An 18,603-nucleotide genomic window follows, 5' to 3' on the forward strand; every position below is an offset into this window, starting at 1 on the left:
TAGTCCTTTATTTAAAACTGGACATTCTATACCACACATTCTCTACACCAATGCATGGTCAGGCACAATACATACAAAAACACCTCCCCCTCTTTCTCCTTTTCATACACACACTTAAACTGGGACTGGGTGTGGTGCTCAGCCCGCAGACTGTTGATGGCATGACTCCCACCCTCGGCTCAAAGGTCAGAGCGGGCAGAGAAAAGAGCCTGAATTACGGCATGACTCATTCTGCACACTCTAGAGCAGCTGAATGCACCGTGCAGTCTCTGTAGTCAGGGCCACCAGTGCACTAACCACACATTTACATGTTATTGCAGTCAGTGTATAGTTCAAGTCTTTCTGGCAAAAAGATGTGCATGTGTATAGCTCATAGGGATACAGTTTTGAATCCGGCCTGTGTCATACAACGCATAACTTCCCTTCATGTCCTTGCAATCAATTAAAGTATGAATTTTTAAAGATTAATTATTTGTTAATTAAAGGGTCTAACTTAATCTGCCAATAATTTTAGCTGTGGCATACAGTATTTAGATCACAGGATGCATAAGGTGTGAGTATATAGACGGTTTCAAAGGCAACTACATAAACATCAAAAGGTATTTTGTCCAAACATAACTTGTGTATAGACATCCGTAAAGAATGAATAACTGTTGAATAGTTTTAATTGAATTTGATACAATTAATATGAGGGCTGTCAAACGATAAATTGCAATTAATCGCATCCAGAATAAAAGTCTGTGTTTATATAATATGTCTGTGTACTGTGCCTATTAATTTTTTATGTCTTAACACAAACACATACATGTTCACATATTGAGGAAATATTTACATGTATTTATTTATTAACAATCATTTAAATTATATATAATTATTTTTGATAGTTTTCTTAAATATTTTTGTGTATGTTTCAAAACATATAGAATTCATATACAAACACAAACATATACAGACTACACAGACATATATTATGTATACACAACATTTTATTCTGGACTTTATTAATGAGGATTAATTGTTTGAAACCCTAATTAATTTACAATAAAATATTTATATAAATGAATATGAATTAAATATCAAACAAATTGTTATATTACTACCCACTAGCCAGAGCGATAACCAAACACAACATGGGAAGTTAAGTTTGAGCTGGCGCGTATGTCCGATGAAACGGCCTTTAGTCTGTCCTTATCCATCCCCTTTATATATTCCTACTTTTGCAGCTTTTGAAATTAAGGTCCAACTTTAAATTATAGGTTGATATGAAACTGGAAAAAAACATAATTTAGGCAATATTGACATAATGCCCTAAATAGTTGTTTTGGTTGTACTGGTCATTTTCCGACATTAACTTTTAAGCTTAACATTTGGATCAAAATTCTCGCGTTTAGACAAAATAGTGATGCTTTTTGTTATTTTTACTGATGATATTGACCACCATACGGCAAAATATAACACAACTGGAAGTTTACATCCACAGTGCCCACACAACAATTTGATATCCTACATAGTCATGGTGTCAAGCACTTTTAAACACTCAATAAGATGTTAAAAATGCAAAGGTCACCCAACAGGAACTTTCCGGCAGCTTACAGTATTTTTGTGGACATCCATAAAATGTCTTTATTCTCCTAGGATCTCACTTCCTTGTATCATTTAATATAAAAACAAACTTGAATCAGTAAATTCAGTGTTTAAAATGGACAAAAAATACAGGGGGAGTTTACACAAGTAACATAGATTAAAGAGGCTAGAGTTATTTTTAGCAGATTGTGTCGCCTGTGGTGTGTCTGAAACTTTTTATAATTATCTAGGGTACAATTCCTCTCTGTACTCCTGTTTCTGTAACATTAAGTAATTGAATTGACAGAACATGCCATTTTTCACAAATCTTTGAAAAATCTGTGCTTTTAGAAGCTCACATACCCCATACTGTATGATTTAGGTTTTGCGCACATACCCGAGTGGTTCCTGTATGCACTGGTAAGCCTATGGCTTCCACCTGGCATCAAACTCTTCATCCTGAGGGCCTCCTCTGGGTGGTTAAAGCGGAAAAAGGATGACTGACCAAAACACAGCATACACCCTGAAAAAAAAACAGGCATGTGTAAGCAAAATATAAAAAAGTAAAGATGGAAACCTGATAAATATCAAGGCTCAAGCATATAACCTTAAAATGTTTCATTTAAAAATATGTATTATGACTGAATCTATTCATTTGCTTTTTATTAGTACTAATGTAATTTGCATCACACAGTGATTTATGTCAAATAAAATGAGTTATATTTATACATAGGTGACCGAGCATTAAAACAATGTCTGAATGGCACAAATCCCCATCTCGTAGGCCGGTCCTAAGAAAACAGGGCTATCAGTGGGCACTATTCATTCTTAATGAATTGCACTAACATTCGGTTATGAATACATAACTGACATTTTCTGACCTTTTTGCATCAATCTAAGGGTGGAGTTGTCCCATACCCAGCCGCCCTGAGTGGAGCAACAGGTTCTAGGCTTTTTCCTTCAAGGGAAGTTATCTGATGCTTCTAACTGCTTAACAAAGGGACAATTACTTCATAGATATTTCATTTTATTCTTTAATGATAAACTAGGACAGGATTTCTAAACTTGGGACCAACAAAAATTACATATAGGTGTCTTCCTTATTTAACAAAGAGAGATCAATGAATCTAATATTATCGAATATACCAATAGCATCTAAAACAAACAATAAGCGAAAAGTAAAGGTTACACATACACTGTTTAGGGCTGTTTAGAGTACGTTTTATTACACCTGATATCACGGCTTATCTTACCGTAACACAGTTCAAACAAAAAAAATTTAACTGACATAGTCTTTTGGATGACAAACACACAAAATAACACACATACACACACTTTGTCCTCTGCTCTTATGAAAGTGCAGTGATAAACAGGACAGAGGGATTGATGTAGAGTCAGTCAAAATGCCAATGAATTATGACAACTACCACAATTTCATAATGAACATTGCGAATATAAGGGCAACATGAGTCATTGGTGACTAATAATTCACTGAAATGGAAGGCAGGACAGCTAAACCTACAGCTCAATTTGACATCATACTATTAATCAATTGTCCAAAAGAGAAAATATAATTCTTGCTCATCTTTGTATGTTACTAAGATTATTTCTGAAAATAATATCAGGATTTAAAAAAAGTTGCTTCCTTTTTTTTCAAACATTTCACATATATAATAGGTTGCACATCCTATTTACTGTATGTGTGTGAATTCACCCGCAACATAATAAGTGTGAATTTATATAATTCCTGAATTACAATCACTTACCATCACCTCTTCTTTCACAATATTATTGTTGGGTTTACATTAAAGTTACCTTCAGGCTAAAATAGACTTCAACACTTTTGCTCAGATTTTGCCCAGATTTTCAGTTTAGTCTTGTTTCAGATAGCCTGTGCCAGTCTGCAGATTGGATCAGTAAGTGTGTTTCATTGGATCAGTAAGTGTCCCTAAATGTATGATGTCTGGTTTTAATTAAATCTGTTCAGATTTGAAAAGTCTTGTAGTGTCTTCCAGCCATTAAAGAAACACTAGTTATTTTATGTGTTTAAGTGACGTTTTTATAAAAACGAGATCAACTTGTTTAGTTATCTGTATTATAAATGTCTATGTTAGGCTACTGTACACAATTTCTGGACTAACATTCAAATCAACACGTTGCTTACGACAGAATTATTTTTGAACAAAACGCTACAATATAGAATTTGCTAATACTAAGAGGCCCATTTTTGGCTCTTTTGTTTAACAAAACAATAGTTTTAGGCTTTATATTTATATAATATTTATTTATATTTAAAAGTATTTCTGAATATATGGCTCAAGGGTTAAATTCAATCTTATAAACCCCAAAAGCACTGTCTCTTTGGGATAAAAACGTCTGTCAGATGCATAAAACGTACATTTAATACAAATCTTTTCATATTGTTACAAAGTAGCTTTAAAGAAAATATTAGTAACCAATTATACCATGTTGTGCCAGTTTAAATAAGTTCATAAATAAAATATGTTTGACAACAAATGTATGATTTTTAATTACAAGACTAACTAAGTGTAAGAGAATCGCATTTACGTGAATAAACTTTACATAAAATCAAGCTGTTTCTCTTTACTGCGTAACTGGCCAACGTATATATTCAATCGCGAATAAATGTTAGATAAATCGGTTTGACCTACCAGATTTAGAAAATAAACCTCATATTAGTATCCAACTGATCTAAACCGTCGACAACAGTGTAGAGCTCTCAGTATTCCCACAGAAGTGTCGCGTGGAGAGAAGGAGCACCGCGCGTGTCGCTGTCCGCAGCTTTTGTGATGTAAATGACAAGCGCCACGACAGCGCGTCCCTTCATTGACACAAAACAGCGCAGCTGTCACCTGCCCCACTACTTGACCATCCCACAGAAGAGATACTAGACATATAGAAGCCAAACTGTCTTACAACCAGTGAATTCAGCTCGACTTCAGATGTCTTCAAAATAAAAGTTTCTTTCTTTATAAAACAAACAATGTGCGCAGAATCCATTTAATTTGTTTTTAAAATACTACATACTTAAAGAGCAATGCTGTAGAAGCTTCATCAACAGTAATGCTCTGGAAGTCGCACGGGTGGTACGTTGGACAGCTGTCCTCACGCCGGCTGTTTTATGTTATTGTCACGCACAGATTGCAAGCAGGGGATGGCCTGCAAATCAGCTCATCTGGGCCAACATTATCACAAGTGCTTATTACTCCAGCTGGTATTAAATAAATGACTTTTAGCTAAACTCAGAAATAAGGCTGAATGCGTAATTGTTCACTCCACTGTGTGAGATGGTGGTCAAGTAGGTTAAACCACTGAACTGGTAAATCAAAGGTTGCTGGTTCGATCCCATCATCCACCACCAGTGTGTCCTTGAGCAAGACACATTGCTCCAGGGGAAATGGCTAAATGTAAATGCACTGACATGGGAGCCCACCAGCTAGTTTAAGGAATATTTGTTGGATAATGTTTAAATACTGTAACATAATCCTATTTGAACCAAATTATCCAGTATATTATCTATCATTATAATCTATCTATCCCTGGTTAAGAATATAAAACAAATGCGGCAATGTCGAAACTAGACAGCTTGAAATAGACCATAAGGGCTTTTCAACAGAGCAAGGTCAGGTTCTTCAAAGGGAAGTTCAAACAAAGCCCCAACATTATCATGGCACAATTTCCTGGACCTAGCACAAATACTGACAGATTGGACAGTCTGAAATAGTTCAAACGAATAGCGTCAGGTCAAGTTTTTTATACAGAGTTCAAACAAGCCCTTATCATTATCTACAACAAGTGTACACACCTATTTACTTTTTAAATAGATAAAAGAAGCATCTTATCAGTGCAATAACTTGTATCTATCAATTTACCTTGTGTCTTCTTTTTCTAAGGTATGACTAATTCAAACTTATTTTTACAGAAACATTTAGAGATATATTTCTCCTCGTGACAAAGACCCATAATGGGAAGAATTGATTTCATAGCACCAGAGATAAACAGAACCAGTTTTTATTAAAGTCAAATTAAATGAAAGTTCATGAACCTTATTAATGTGCCTTTGTTGCATAAAATGTGTTTTGTATTGTTGGTCATATGCAGTTCTGTTTAAAAGGCGGTTACCGGTTTAACAGATTCTACAGCAATCTACCAAAACTAGACCAATTTCAAAACAATCGGATGCTTACCTTGTGTGAGTCTAACAGGTTTGTTAACAGGCAGGCCATCGATTGAGCACTGATTTCCACAGGGGTACAGGGTGATGATTCCGCCCACATTTTCAATGTAGCAGTGCTGTGCAGCAACACATGGACCCTGAATATTAATGTCTGTTTTCCCATGACCAAGCGTAGTCTTCCCTGCAATGTAATGATGTACATTGTGAATTGACATGACTGTTGAAACAAATGTGTGTACTTAAAATGTCAATACATAACCGATCACAAATGACATTTTACCAAGATAATGTTTCTAACGAAAAATGTAAATAATACTGGTGGCAATACACTAAGTTTATGTCCTTTTCTTCAACAAAGCTCATTTTAAAGACGTTCCCCTCCTCCAGTGCACTGCCCTGCCTGAGTTATTTCATTCAAAGTTTCTGTGAAACAGATGTGAGCTAAAGAGCCTTCACCCAAAGCTATTGTGAGTGCAGACGTGATTTAGACAGAGGAAAGAAGCAACGGGGTGGGTGTGAGCGGCACTTCAGATTCAAGATGTACACAATTCACTCTGTTTAAACAACCTTGTTCTCAGTCAGTCATACATCCCCCCTAGACAAATGTGGATGCTCTCACTCAAACATGTTCAGTCAACACAGTGTGAAGCAACAGGGGGTTATGTCAAAGTCAGGTCATCACCCCATAATTCTGCCTTCTCTTCTGAAGCCAATGCCATTGTGAATGGATTTTACAATAAATAGTTGACACCTTCTGTTAGGGAACGACATAACCTGCATTGGATCTTTGTTTAATTTTTTTATATAGAATTCTTTATTTGGGATATTTAGGATAGATCATTATATTGTATCTATTATATATTTAACAAAAATGGTCATAGAACATCTTTCGATAATGTATTTAACCCCCAGCATATAAATGATTCTCTAATGAATAGTGCGCTACATCTACATCCTCTGGGGTTAATACTTGCATGCTTGCTCTCATTTTCTTCAATGTCAGGGGAGGAGAAGTCCTCTATTTGTCATTCTTTACACGATGAAGCATAGTTAAGCTATGGGGGCAGTACTGTGAAGTTTGTCCTCTCTCATGACCTTCTTTCCCATCACCGCATGGGAAACAAACACACAAAGGAAAACAGAGAAATGGCAATCATAATTTGGGTTTCCATCACCTCCATATAATTAGGGAAAAAGCATTGCCACTAACACAATTTATGCACCAAACCACGTCCTTTGTCAAATGACTGTGTCTGAATTAGACATTAGGAAAGAGCAACCGGAATTTGTAGGGCATAGTTTTTGAGGGCATGCATTTTATTTAAATACAGTAATAGTGAAAGATAGAAATCACCCTCTAGCAAAGGCAGGAGAGTTATTGCTGTACTCAGACGGCCACTTCCCAGGCTGACAAGATGGGGGCGTTCTGCTTGGACTTTGAGGGTCTTGCCTGTTTCAATCAGGTCCAGTGCTGTACTCTGTGAAAATATAAAAAAAATGATAAACTTACGTTTTACTTCATGCGGGATCTAAAGAGTTGAAGAAAGTTGTTCTCTGGGGTCTTACTGCTCTAGTTAACACAACAGCCCAACCATCGAAACACAAACTTATCGGATTATTAGTACTAGGCATTCAAGCTTAAAAGGCATAGTTCACCCAAAAATTCAAAATTGTCACTCTCATGTTAATCCAAACCTTTACGAATTATGCAGAACCAAAAAGAAGATATTTTGAGAAATGTCTGAGTGGTTTTGTATCCATACAATTGAAGTCAACATCTTTCAAATTCTCTTTTGTGTTCTGCAGAAGAAGCAATGTAGTTTTTGAGGTTTGGATTGAAAAAAAAATTGGGGGGTGAACTATCCCTTGTGTGAAATGTTTACTTTACTTACCACAGTTTCAATAATGGATCTGTTCTAACAACAACAGCCTTTTGAACACCATTTAAGTGACTCTTTTGGATGATTGCGCAGGGTCCCTAAAACAGGATTAGTCTAATTCAGTTAGGGCCAGTGAGTATTGAGACAGGCTATAAGGCTAAGTAGGTTAAATGGGTTAAACTCCATCAGGTACCACCATGTAGGCTAAGAGTCTAACAGGATTTAGCTATTAGATGAAAGACAAAAGACCGGCCTAATAAATCACCAATAGAGCAACATATTCCATCTCAGCATGTCACAGCTTGAGGTTCTCAAGTGCGACATGGGGATAATTCTTTTGGCAAATCACGCTTTGATGTTTCACGAACGGGAAGGTATACTAGCTTTGTGGAAACCAAAAAATGTCTAATGCTTAATAGGAAAATAACATATTTACTTTTTATTTCTTTAAATAGCTCCGACACACTTTACACAATCAGGCTAAAATTCTGCTTCCCCATAGGATGTAAACTCTGTGTGAAACATGGATTAACTTCCAACGGGAACCACTCAAACCACGAATCACCTTATGCACCAAATTTAATACAAACAAATATGCGACCCTGGACGACAAAATCAGTCTTAAGGGTCAATTTTTAGAAATTTAGATTTTTAAATCACCTGAAAGCTGAAGAAATAAGGTTTCTATTGATATATGGTTTATTAGGATAGGACAATATCAGACGGAACAACTACTGTTTACAAAGCTGGAATCGGAGGGTGCAAAAAAAGCTAAATATTGAGAAAATCGCCTGTGAAGTTGTTTATCTTAGGCACTGTTGCAGGCCATCCACTCACAAAAATAAAGTTTTTATAATTTTACGGTTGGAAATTTATAAAATGTTTTCATGGAACAGTAGTTTTACTTAATATCCTAATGATTTTCGGCATAAAAGAAAAATCTGAAATTTTTACCCCTACGCTGTATTTTGGGCGAATACCAAAAATATTTCCGTGCTACTTAAGACTGGTTTTGTTGTCCAGGGTCACATTTACAAATATAAAGATGGAAAATACAAATCATCAGAAAGGTATATTTAAACTGCGGCAGATTGTTTTCTTCATTGTATTTACTGTAGTTTTACAGTACTGTGTCCACCCCAGAAGATTTATTACTTATGTGTTCTTTTTACAAGCAGTTCCCAAAGTTATAGCCCTTCCATGGTGCCGGCCACCTTATGCTACTTCTACAGCTATCTGTCTGCACATGAGTCTCCTCACCTGCTAGAAGCCAAACATAGTGGTGCATTATCTGCTGTGTGAGTTGTGATGGGCCGTCAACAGCCCTAGGCAGTTTTTTTAAGTCTCTGTTCATCCATGGTACAGAGGTTCTTTTTGTTTCCACTGATTGATAATTGTAGCCTTTGAGAACAAATAAGCACTCAATAGTCACTACACTTGACTCGGTTAAGGAGCGTCTTTGAATGTTACCTTTTTTTTACTGATGTACTGTGGTACGAATACCCACAGAACTAACCTTTAAAAATGAACAGCAAAAAATGACCTGAGGCAGGCTTCCACTAACAATGCATGTATGTTTTTTAAGTGATTAAATGTCAAAGCAGTTTGTTTTAGCTTTCATATCTAATCCTGTCATCTCCTAATGTTAGAGCTACAGTTTCCATTGTCCTTTGACATTTTTCCATAGTTTTTCCTCTACATGAACATTAATCTGTTTAGTAGTCACAAGGATTTTTTGTGTAAATTGCAGTTGGATTTATGTATTACCTACATAGATCTTGTTGTTTAACCATATGAACTAGAAATTAGTTAAACTTGAATTAACTAAATTAAGCTTTTAAGGGTGTCTATTATGCATGGTTTAACCATAGTTAAACCGGTTAACAACATCATTTAAAATATCTTTGTTCGTTTGAGTACATTTTTACAGAATTTTTAGTTTTGGGTGAATTATCCATTCAAGACCTTAAAATAAAATATAATTTTACTTGTCATCTGGATATGTTTTTTGCTCACACACTCACCTGTAGGACCTGATGAGTCTGGCGGCCGTGTTCTGGAACATTTTGATTCACCCTGTCCATGTCCATGGAGTTATTTATCACTTCATGACACGTGTTAGGATCCTAGAAAGCAATGATGAATGGTTTCAACACTTCTTTGACAACATTTTGCAGAATGTAGTTACCAGCCCCCCATTCACTTCAATTGGTTACAATAGAAGTGAAAGGGGGTTGTGCTGTTGTATTACCAATATTTTTCAAAATATCTTCTTTTGTGTTCTGCAGAAGAAAGAAAGTTATACAGGTTTGAAATGACAAGAGGGTGAGTAAATGATGAGAGAATTTTAATTTTGAAGTTGAACTACTCCTTTAAGCCTCTGCCTTTGATCATCCTAATAGTGGACTACCAAACACACACAGGTGCCTTACCATTACAGACAAAATGCAGCGATGCAGTGATGTAATGCATTCATATGGTGATTAACCAACTGTCGCAAACAGACTGGTGTCTGCATTATAGTTGAAATACACAGCATGAGTCAGTGTGACTCATCTCTCTCTCTCTCTCTCTCTCTCACACACACACACGTACATACACGGCAAATTTACAAGGAGCAGATGCAGCGGATTATCAACGGTACAGACACACGCATATTGGCGTGAAGAAACTAGCGGACCTTAGGTCAATGCACACATCCCAACAGATCTATCATTTTTACAGATCATCTCACTAACCTGAAATCCCCTTTACTCACCCCTCTATCTCTCAATCCAGAGTCTCATACCAAACTCTTAGACAAAACATACTCAAAATCACAGCAAAACAAAGTTGCAAGATAAACCAAGCATCAGGGTCTGTAATTATTGGTTCAACTTGAAAAAAGTTACATGGTTGCCTTAACATTTTAGTTAAACTTAAAAATATAAGTCAACTCAACGAGAAATTATTTGAGTATCAAATATTTATGTTAAGTTGTCTTATCTTAAGATGTTAACATGTAACCATTTTTAGTGTAAGTTTTAAAAAAATATTTTTGACAGTATACATATCAGGAAATTAACATTTTGATGTCTCATACACCTAAACATTATGAATTTACTCAATATTTGATTGTATACAGGTAATATACATTTACTTCTTTACCCCAACGTACAAAAAAAGTCAATCAGTATAGATTACCTTGTTCTTCCAGTTGTCTAACAATTCAGCGGTTTCCATGAGGTGAGTTTGTCAGAATATCCTAAATATCCTAAATTGTACAGGCAAAGCTGTGTGAAGCTAATGCAAAATAAACTCTTTCCACTGCATGTCCAATCAGAGAAACTATAGGAATGAGACGCTAGCTGTGCTTCTTCAAACAAGCAAAGACAAGCTGGCTATGCATATTGACAAGGCTGAGATGATGGAAATTTATAGCTGAAGCTCTAGTAATGTATAGATTTCACTCAGCTGACGCATAACCAAACTTCCTCTTTTCCTGGTTCTCTAACCTCACTCCTCCTTTAATTCCTGATGTCATGTTGTTTGGAAGTGCAGCTGGCTGTCTCACAATCGGGTCCAGTGTCTGACCCAGAGACAAGAGAGAACAGAAAGCCTCTGTCACTACACTGTCACTATGGTCACATTGGTCACACACAGACAGGTTTGTTTCACCATATTGGGGACATCTCAGGACCTCCATTCTTTTAATACTAGGTCAAGATATTTTTTGTCCCTAGTTCTAAAAGTGCTGAATTTAGGTAAACATTTACATTTTGGCCTACTTAAATGTTATCAGAAGTCTGTTTTGAGATGTAATAAAGGGATAGTTCACCCAAAAATGTCTCCCTCTCTAGTTGTTCCAAACCTGTGTACATTGCTTTGTTTGGGTTGAACACACATAAAGATATTTGGACGATTGCTTGTAACCAAGCAGTTCTTGGAACCCATTGACTACCATAGTATACATTTCAAAATAGTCCATAATGGCACAGAACTGTTTGCAGTCCATGATGAAAGAATTTTTAGTTGACCTATCCCTTTAACATATGTGTGAAGACATATTTAGGAATGTTGGCTCTTGTAATTATAGGCAACACACAACTTGTATACATGCAGTAGTGGCCAAATGTGATGTCCAACTTTGGACAATTGGCATATTTGCTTTTTATTTTAATGTTTTAGTAAAGAACCATTACAGTAACATTTTTTATTCAAGTTGCATTGGTACACTTGGAGTATAAACTGAAACTCAGCTCTGGGAATTTAAGGAGGTTTGGCTTAAGAATATAAAGAAACAGCCCAGGAAAATGACTACAAAATCTTTCTATAGAAAAGATTATATTAAAATAAATATTTAAAGTGAGATTTAAGTTTTTCTATGAATTTTTTTTGTGTATTAGAATAAAACCCAATGTGGTTTGGATTTTTGCCCAATTCTCACCATTAAATACTTTAAAATTGTAGCATTTGTAACATACACATCAATTTATAGTAGTTTAATCTAATCTGAGAGGGCATTAAAAGTAAATATTGTACAAATATGCCACTGCTGTATACTGTACACACACATGTTTACCTAATATGTATACAATTTACACACACATCTAAACTGACCATAGGCGCCTCTATACACACTTACATTAGGCAGCATTTCTCTGATTCAAACATACATTCACACACAGCTCAGACACAAAAACATACAGTTAATGGCACTTCAATGGGCAGGAGTTTTATTCTGGTAGTTGGTGGGACTTGCATCTAAAACATGTCATTAAGACTGTGTCCTGCCCTCTGCAGCAGAAAATAGATTCAAGTACATAGCACAAACCACAAAGCTCCTCTTACAGGGCTATAATCATACAGGCTACACACACAAACACGCAAATGCACAAACAGGAAAACACATATATAGACACATGGAAGTTTGTTAGAGTTACAGGAAGAAGAGGCGAAACGGCAGCAGGGACATGGAAAATAACAGCATAGCTAAATGTAGAGTAAAGAACCTGAGTATATTATTCTAAGAAAACAATAACCAAAGGGTGAGAAAATCAACAAAAAGTCTCATTTATTTCTTTATTTAACTAGGTTAGTGAGATTTAACATATATTTTCTAATAACCAACCAATTAAGGCAGCAGCACAAATCTGCACAATAAAACACACTAAATAAAATAAATGTATGATGCAAGGATTTTCTTTACATAGATATTCCATTCTATATGGACTAAATATATATATCTTACATATAATAGATGCATATTGATTTGGGGTTCAAAAAATTCTCTATCCCTATACGTTAATATTCTAGGATAGAACATTTACACACCCCACTATAAATTGTAAAATGCTTTATAAAAATATGCTTTATAAATATTTACTGTACATTTGATTCAGTGGACAATACAGTTGCCAAAGTCAAATCAGTATTAAAACATACCAAACAAACCACCTATTACATAAAACCACATTTTGAAAATGAAACAGAACTTAAACACAAACCCCCTCACGCTCTGAGAAGCAATGGTCAAGCAAACCCACTCACCATGATATTAATCCCAAAAAGTGCTGCTCTGTTGCTCCATGGCCTTGTTTACTGTCTCTTTCTCTCTGCTATGTCCTGTGTTTACACATTTGAGCCTTCAGCTGACCGACTACAGTCCAGCTCTTGCTGTTTGTTTGTGTCTGCTCCTCGCTCATGTCTATTACTGAATGTACTGAAGTACAACAGGACAGAATTACATACTATAACCACAGCCAGAGAGAGAGAGAGAGAGAGACAGAGAGACAGAGAGACAGAGAGACAGAGAGACAGTCAGAATGATGCTAGCAGAAAAAGCAACAATGGGACGGTAGAAGAGGATTCTGTCAGAATTAAGGTGTGCATTTATTGTCGGATTTTTAAATGTTCCTTACAATTTTAAGAAAGCTAAATCATGAAGGATGTGGAGGGTCAGATGTGAACTTGACCTGTTTGCATCACCTTACAACAATTGCTACGTTTACTATATTGCAATCATTTCACTTTACAGTTCGCCATGTGAAAATGGAATCAATACTGAATTTTAATACATTTTGTGGTTTTATGTTTTTCAAGAATAGTTTTCCATAGTCAATTGAGTAAATTGTCACATCCGTAAAAGAACTGTCAGATCCATATTCCTCATAAATGGCAACATGAAAATTGAAATAACTATTTTTGGTCTATGAAGAGCCATCCATTCTCAATTTGTTATTTTTGCTTCTGTTTTGTATATTTTAATTCACAGAAATTCTAAGTATGTTGTCTCTCAAAAACGTGCATCCTTTTTTGTCACATACATAACACATTTTCTCTCTCTTTTAAATTATGCACAGACTGATGTCTGGACTCTATTATCAGGGGTTTGGTTAAATATAAACAGATGATTCAATATACTGGCAAAATACATTCTCTGAGAATTTATATTTCAAGTTTTGACTAATAATGTCACATCATAATGTTGGAATTGCCCTGTAATGTTTGACCACCAGTATGGGAGACAAACTCATTTTAGACAGATCAGGTCACATTGTGTAGGTGGGGGACGGAACAGACCTTGATAATTCCAGGTGGAATCCCCCTACTCACTTCCTGCTCTTTCCTCCTCCACAGAGGCAAAACAAAACTGTGTTTTCCACCTGATGTGTAACAGCTGCACAAACTGCTGATGTTGTAACACAAGTGAGTCACTTCAAGATCATTCGTTACATAGTTTTATTTAAGGAAACAAGTTGAAATGTTGAAAAGAAAACTTCCTCATTGTCAACAAAGTCATCAGAGAACCGAGTAAACATTTATAGTTGGTCTCTCAGACAACACAGAATGGAGAGATCCATAACACACCAGGTCTCGGAAAACATGGGAAAGCCATGAAACTCAGCGGGATAGCGAGGGGAAAAGGTTTGTCTGGTGAAAAAAGAATGATGAAAGTGAGATGTATTTTTGTTCTTTTCTTTCATGACCACTGCCAGTGACTGGAACACAGAGAGCCCAAACACATAAAACATGTACACAAACACATCTGAGCAGCTAAGCAACTACAGATGGAGGAGGAGAGGACTCTTCCGGTCAGAGTTTCAGATGACCCATAGATCCAGTGACTCTGGAAATAAACATTCTCCAGCTGAACCCTTCTCACCCAAAAAGGAGAACGAATGATCATTTTTATTTGAAGCAGTTATATATCCTCAGTCTAAAGCCACAAATTATATCATTTGAGCTACATAACTCATAAGAAGCATAAGTCAATTGAATACATGGAAATGTATCCCAATCATTGCTTTCAAACTTTTGTTTGAGGAAAAAGTTAATTATCTGGAAAAATGTTCTGTGGCTTTAAATAAAAGATTGGTATATTAAGCAGATGGCAAGCAAACTGGAATGATAGCTGGATAACCTTTCACAATTCCATGCCTGTGCGCTATCTTGGAAAAACAAGTTTGATATCAAAGCCCAGCATTTTGGTCTTATAAATTCCTTGACAGCAGGAACATAAGGCAATAATCTCCCTCATCATTTCGTAACAGTCTGGTCTCACAATTATAGTATCAAAATAGAGGCGTCAGAAAAAATGACCAGATCTCTCCATAGAGAACAGTCACTGCTTGCGTGGCAGAAATGCCTGAGACCAGCACACTGTTTATATTAGCATGTGAGAGAAGAAAGGCTGGGATTGTCTCTTTGGCAAAGTGGTATGAAATACTGTCCTCATGTTCACGAGAACAGTCCGAACTAACTGGAATACAATGTTCCTACACTATACACTATGTGTATTTTTCTTTATTATACACAACTATAGGAATAAAGATATTTACATCACACAAAATTTCTGACAGATCATTTGCACATTCTCTTTCACACTCACACCATAATATTGTTGCTGTACCTCTGAAACCTTGTATCTCCATATTTTGAGATTTTTTGTTTGTTACTTACCTCTTATGTTTAACAATATAATGTGTTTGTCAGAAAATAATGTTTGTAAATATCTAGGCAATAAAAGTGCTTTTAACATTGCCAACATATTCAATCATTCAAACAGTACAGTGTTTTTCCATTTCCAGAAAAACTGGGAATTTGGACATACAAGGTTTTGGAAGGACCATAACAATATGTTGAAAATAAGCAATATGTCAGGAGTCCATTCTATTCTAAACACCTGCAGACACACCAGTAATGTGTGGGAACTTTACAGGGATTTAAGACTAAAGCGATAGTTCAGACAAAAATGAAAATTCTGTCATGAATTACTTACTCTCTTGTTGTCACAAATCTGTATAATTGTCTTTGTTCTGATGAACACATAGAAAGATATTGGATGATTGGATGTAACCAAACAGTACTTAGGCCCCATCGACTACCATAGTAGAAAACAATTGCAATAGTAGTCAAAAGTGAACCAGAGCTGCATGCTTTCCTACATTCTTCAAAATATCTTCTTTTGTGTTTAAAAGAATAACAAATAAGCTTTCCTGTAGCTCAGTGGTAAGTGCATTGCGTTAACAAAGAAATGTTGTGGGTTTGATCCCTGGGGATTGCACATACTTACGTAGAAATGTATAGGATAATGAAATGTAAATTGCTATGGATAAAAGCCTCTGCCAAATGCGTAAATGTAAATATATATAATCTACATTTTCCTACTATATGGTTGTTTTCTTTTTTTTATTCCCAAAAAATGTGTCAAAGTGAGGTTATACTCCTATTTGAGTCCTATAGCTACTTTTTCAGTTGGTCAGTAGGTTATACTACTGGAGTGGTATGGAGACCCTTCCTTAACCACCCATATTTGTCCCGGGACAATGTTCCACAACCGTCTATGGCCTGTGGGTGAGTTGACTGAAGCAACGACTGAACGAAGGTTTGAGAACTAGAAGCAAAGCTCTGCAAATATGCTATGGTCACTGAATCCAGTATTTTTTACTAACTTTACGCTGGTGTTTCATTTCTCCTTTTTGTTCCCCCTTTTATTCTTTTTCTGTTCCACTCCGTATCCTGTTCAAATGCAAGAATGCTGATTGTTTGCTCTGCATTAATGCAGTACAGGTGCACACAGTCTGCAATTTTAAAAAACATGCTCATATCAAGTTTGCAAAATCTTTTTTATTTACTCATTTGATCTTTTGTCTAATGTACTCTATTATTGTCTTTCTGTCATCAAAACAATTGGTTAAACAACAGCAATGCTGCTCCATATTTGTTCAGTGTTTATACGGCCAAATCTCTCACTCTCACATGAAAGCATCTATTCAGACGGCTCTGCTATGCTTGGATTCTAATCTCCCTACAAACACACACAAAGACTCCTTTAGTCTTTAGGCCAAGAACTAGATTGGGGTGTAAAATGGCTGAGATAGTCAATTTATATATAACAGTAAGTAACACTGGTCACTTTTCCAAAACCATCAGACCAGGCTGGTAAAGCAACTAAAAACCATCAAACGACATAGATAAATGATCATATGACCATAAAACAAAACACTCACTGTCGTCCACCTGCGTTCTTACTAAACTCTGGTTTGACAATGAGGTATTGAATGTGCCTCCACAGCTCTCCTCGAGATTAGACAGGTGAAGTTGACTGAAAGGGGAGGAATTTTTCTATTAAATCATGGGTTAGTCAGACTCTTCAGTGAAAGTTTTGAACAGCTCTGCTGGTGCAAACTGTGTCAGTAGACCAACAGATACACACATACACCGGTGTGCCCAGTGCTGTCTCCATTGGGACAATAGTATCATTGTGCATGCTCGAGGGCAGGCCACTATTTCCAGGCTGGCCCAGGTGGCCTACTTTCTCCTCACTCACAAATGTAGTAAGAATAGAGTTGTCCGTTACTCACAGTCACTGTTACTACAATAATGACATGATTAACACCAAATTCCATCTTATTATAAATAAACATGACAAATAATTCCTCAGAAAACATCTTTCACTTCCATTCAGCTCCTCTTTAAAGGACTTTCACTTTTCAAAATTTTAAAGGGGCTGGCGGGCGATATAATCCAGAAATATAAGTGAAATTGTTCTGAAACCCACCTCCAGATCTTTTCCTTTGTTTATGATTGCCGTGAATGAATCTTAAAACTATAGTATATAAATCACACAAATCCCGCTATCAATCAAAGACTTACCTATGAATTCAGATAGATGTACAGCTCCTAACTGTTATCCATGTGTAATCCAGAGGTCTGGAAAAGGTGTCATTCTAACTCATGCCTAAAGTTGTGTAGTAGACCAGAGCGGATAGACAGATCATTCAGAACGCGATGAGAAAGAAATATCTTCTGTCGTTTACTCTTCCCCCAGCTATGCTTCTCTTTTCTCCACCCATTTGCTGCTCCTTCCCTTTCTCGAGCCCTCATAGTCTCTCACACGCTCTCACCCTCAATCTTTATCATTCTGCTGCCACAGAACAGGCTTTCATTCTCACATCTGAAGAGTTCCTCACTTGTTCAGGCTCTGGAATGAGACCAGATCAGCAGAGGTGGGAAGCATTCAGTCAGAACAGAGCCACAGTGAGTGCAATAGGGGACACTTATCTTAAGATCTTGATTTCAAGATTTGAGAAACAATGTCTGATAAAATTATATGTGATATTATTTCATATTGGTAAATGGCAGCAAATATTGAACAGAGATGGTGCCTCTAACTCTTCTGTGTGAGAATATTGTCTCTGTAGGCTATAAAGAAATCTAATTCCTATGGCATGTTTGATCCTGAGCCAAGCAAGATAAGCAAAATGTGAAATTCAATTCCATTAAGTCAGGACAGCAATAAAACTGAACTATAAATGGGTTAGAGCAATGAAAAGTGCATATAGAAAATGAGAGTTTGATTTTGGCCTTGGATAAAAACAGATTAAAAGTTGGAACAGTAGACAGGTCTTGCAGTCTGACAGACTCTTTTGAAGGACACAACACAGCCTGCATGGCAGTAGTAACACACTGACTGTATCA

At 36.3% G+C, this 18,603-nt stretch overlaps 1 protein-coding gene across 12 annotated transcripts in view; it reads right to left on the reverse strand.

The window, feature by feature from the left end:
• Positions 1–18,017, reverse strand: part of phldb1a (pleckstrin homology-like domain, family B, member 1a) — a 40,382-nt gene extending 22,365 nt beyond the window's left edge. For 5 of the 12 annotated variants that reach the window (XM_056745625.1, XM_056745631.1, XM_056745628.1 and 2 more), the window contains exons 1-5: positions 10,825–11,039; positions 9,666–9,767; positions 7,116–7,239; positions 5,772–5,942; positions 1,961–2,086 (exon numbers count right to left, since the gene is read on the reverse strand). In XM_056745625.1, the coding sequence (XP_056601603.1) occupies positions 1,961–2,086; positions 5,772–5,942; positions 7,116–7,239; positions 9,666–9,767; positions 10,825–10,863 (562 nt within the window). In that variant the 5' untranslated portion in view covers positions 10,864–11,039. Of the gene's footprint in view, positions 1–1,960; positions 2,087–4,235; positions 4,459–5,771; positions 5,943–7,115; positions 7,240–9,665; positions 9,768–10,824; positions 11,043–13,170; positions 13,309–17,778 lie in introns of those variants that run through there. The other 7 variants (XM_056745626.1, XM_056745620.1, XM_056745623.1 and 4 more) reach the window with 6 other exon arrangements.
• Between the last annotated feature and the right edge of the window lie 586 nt (positions 18,018–18,603).

This window comes from Triplophysa dalaica, chromosome 4 (assembly GCF_015846415.1).
Source record: "Triplophysa dalaica isolate WHDGS20190420 chromosome 4, ASM1584641v1, whole genome shotgun sequence".
Classification (NCBI taxonomy): domain Eukaryota; kingdom Metazoa; phylum Chordata; class Actinopteri; order Cypriniformes; family Nemacheilidae; genus Triplophysa; species Triplophysa dalaica.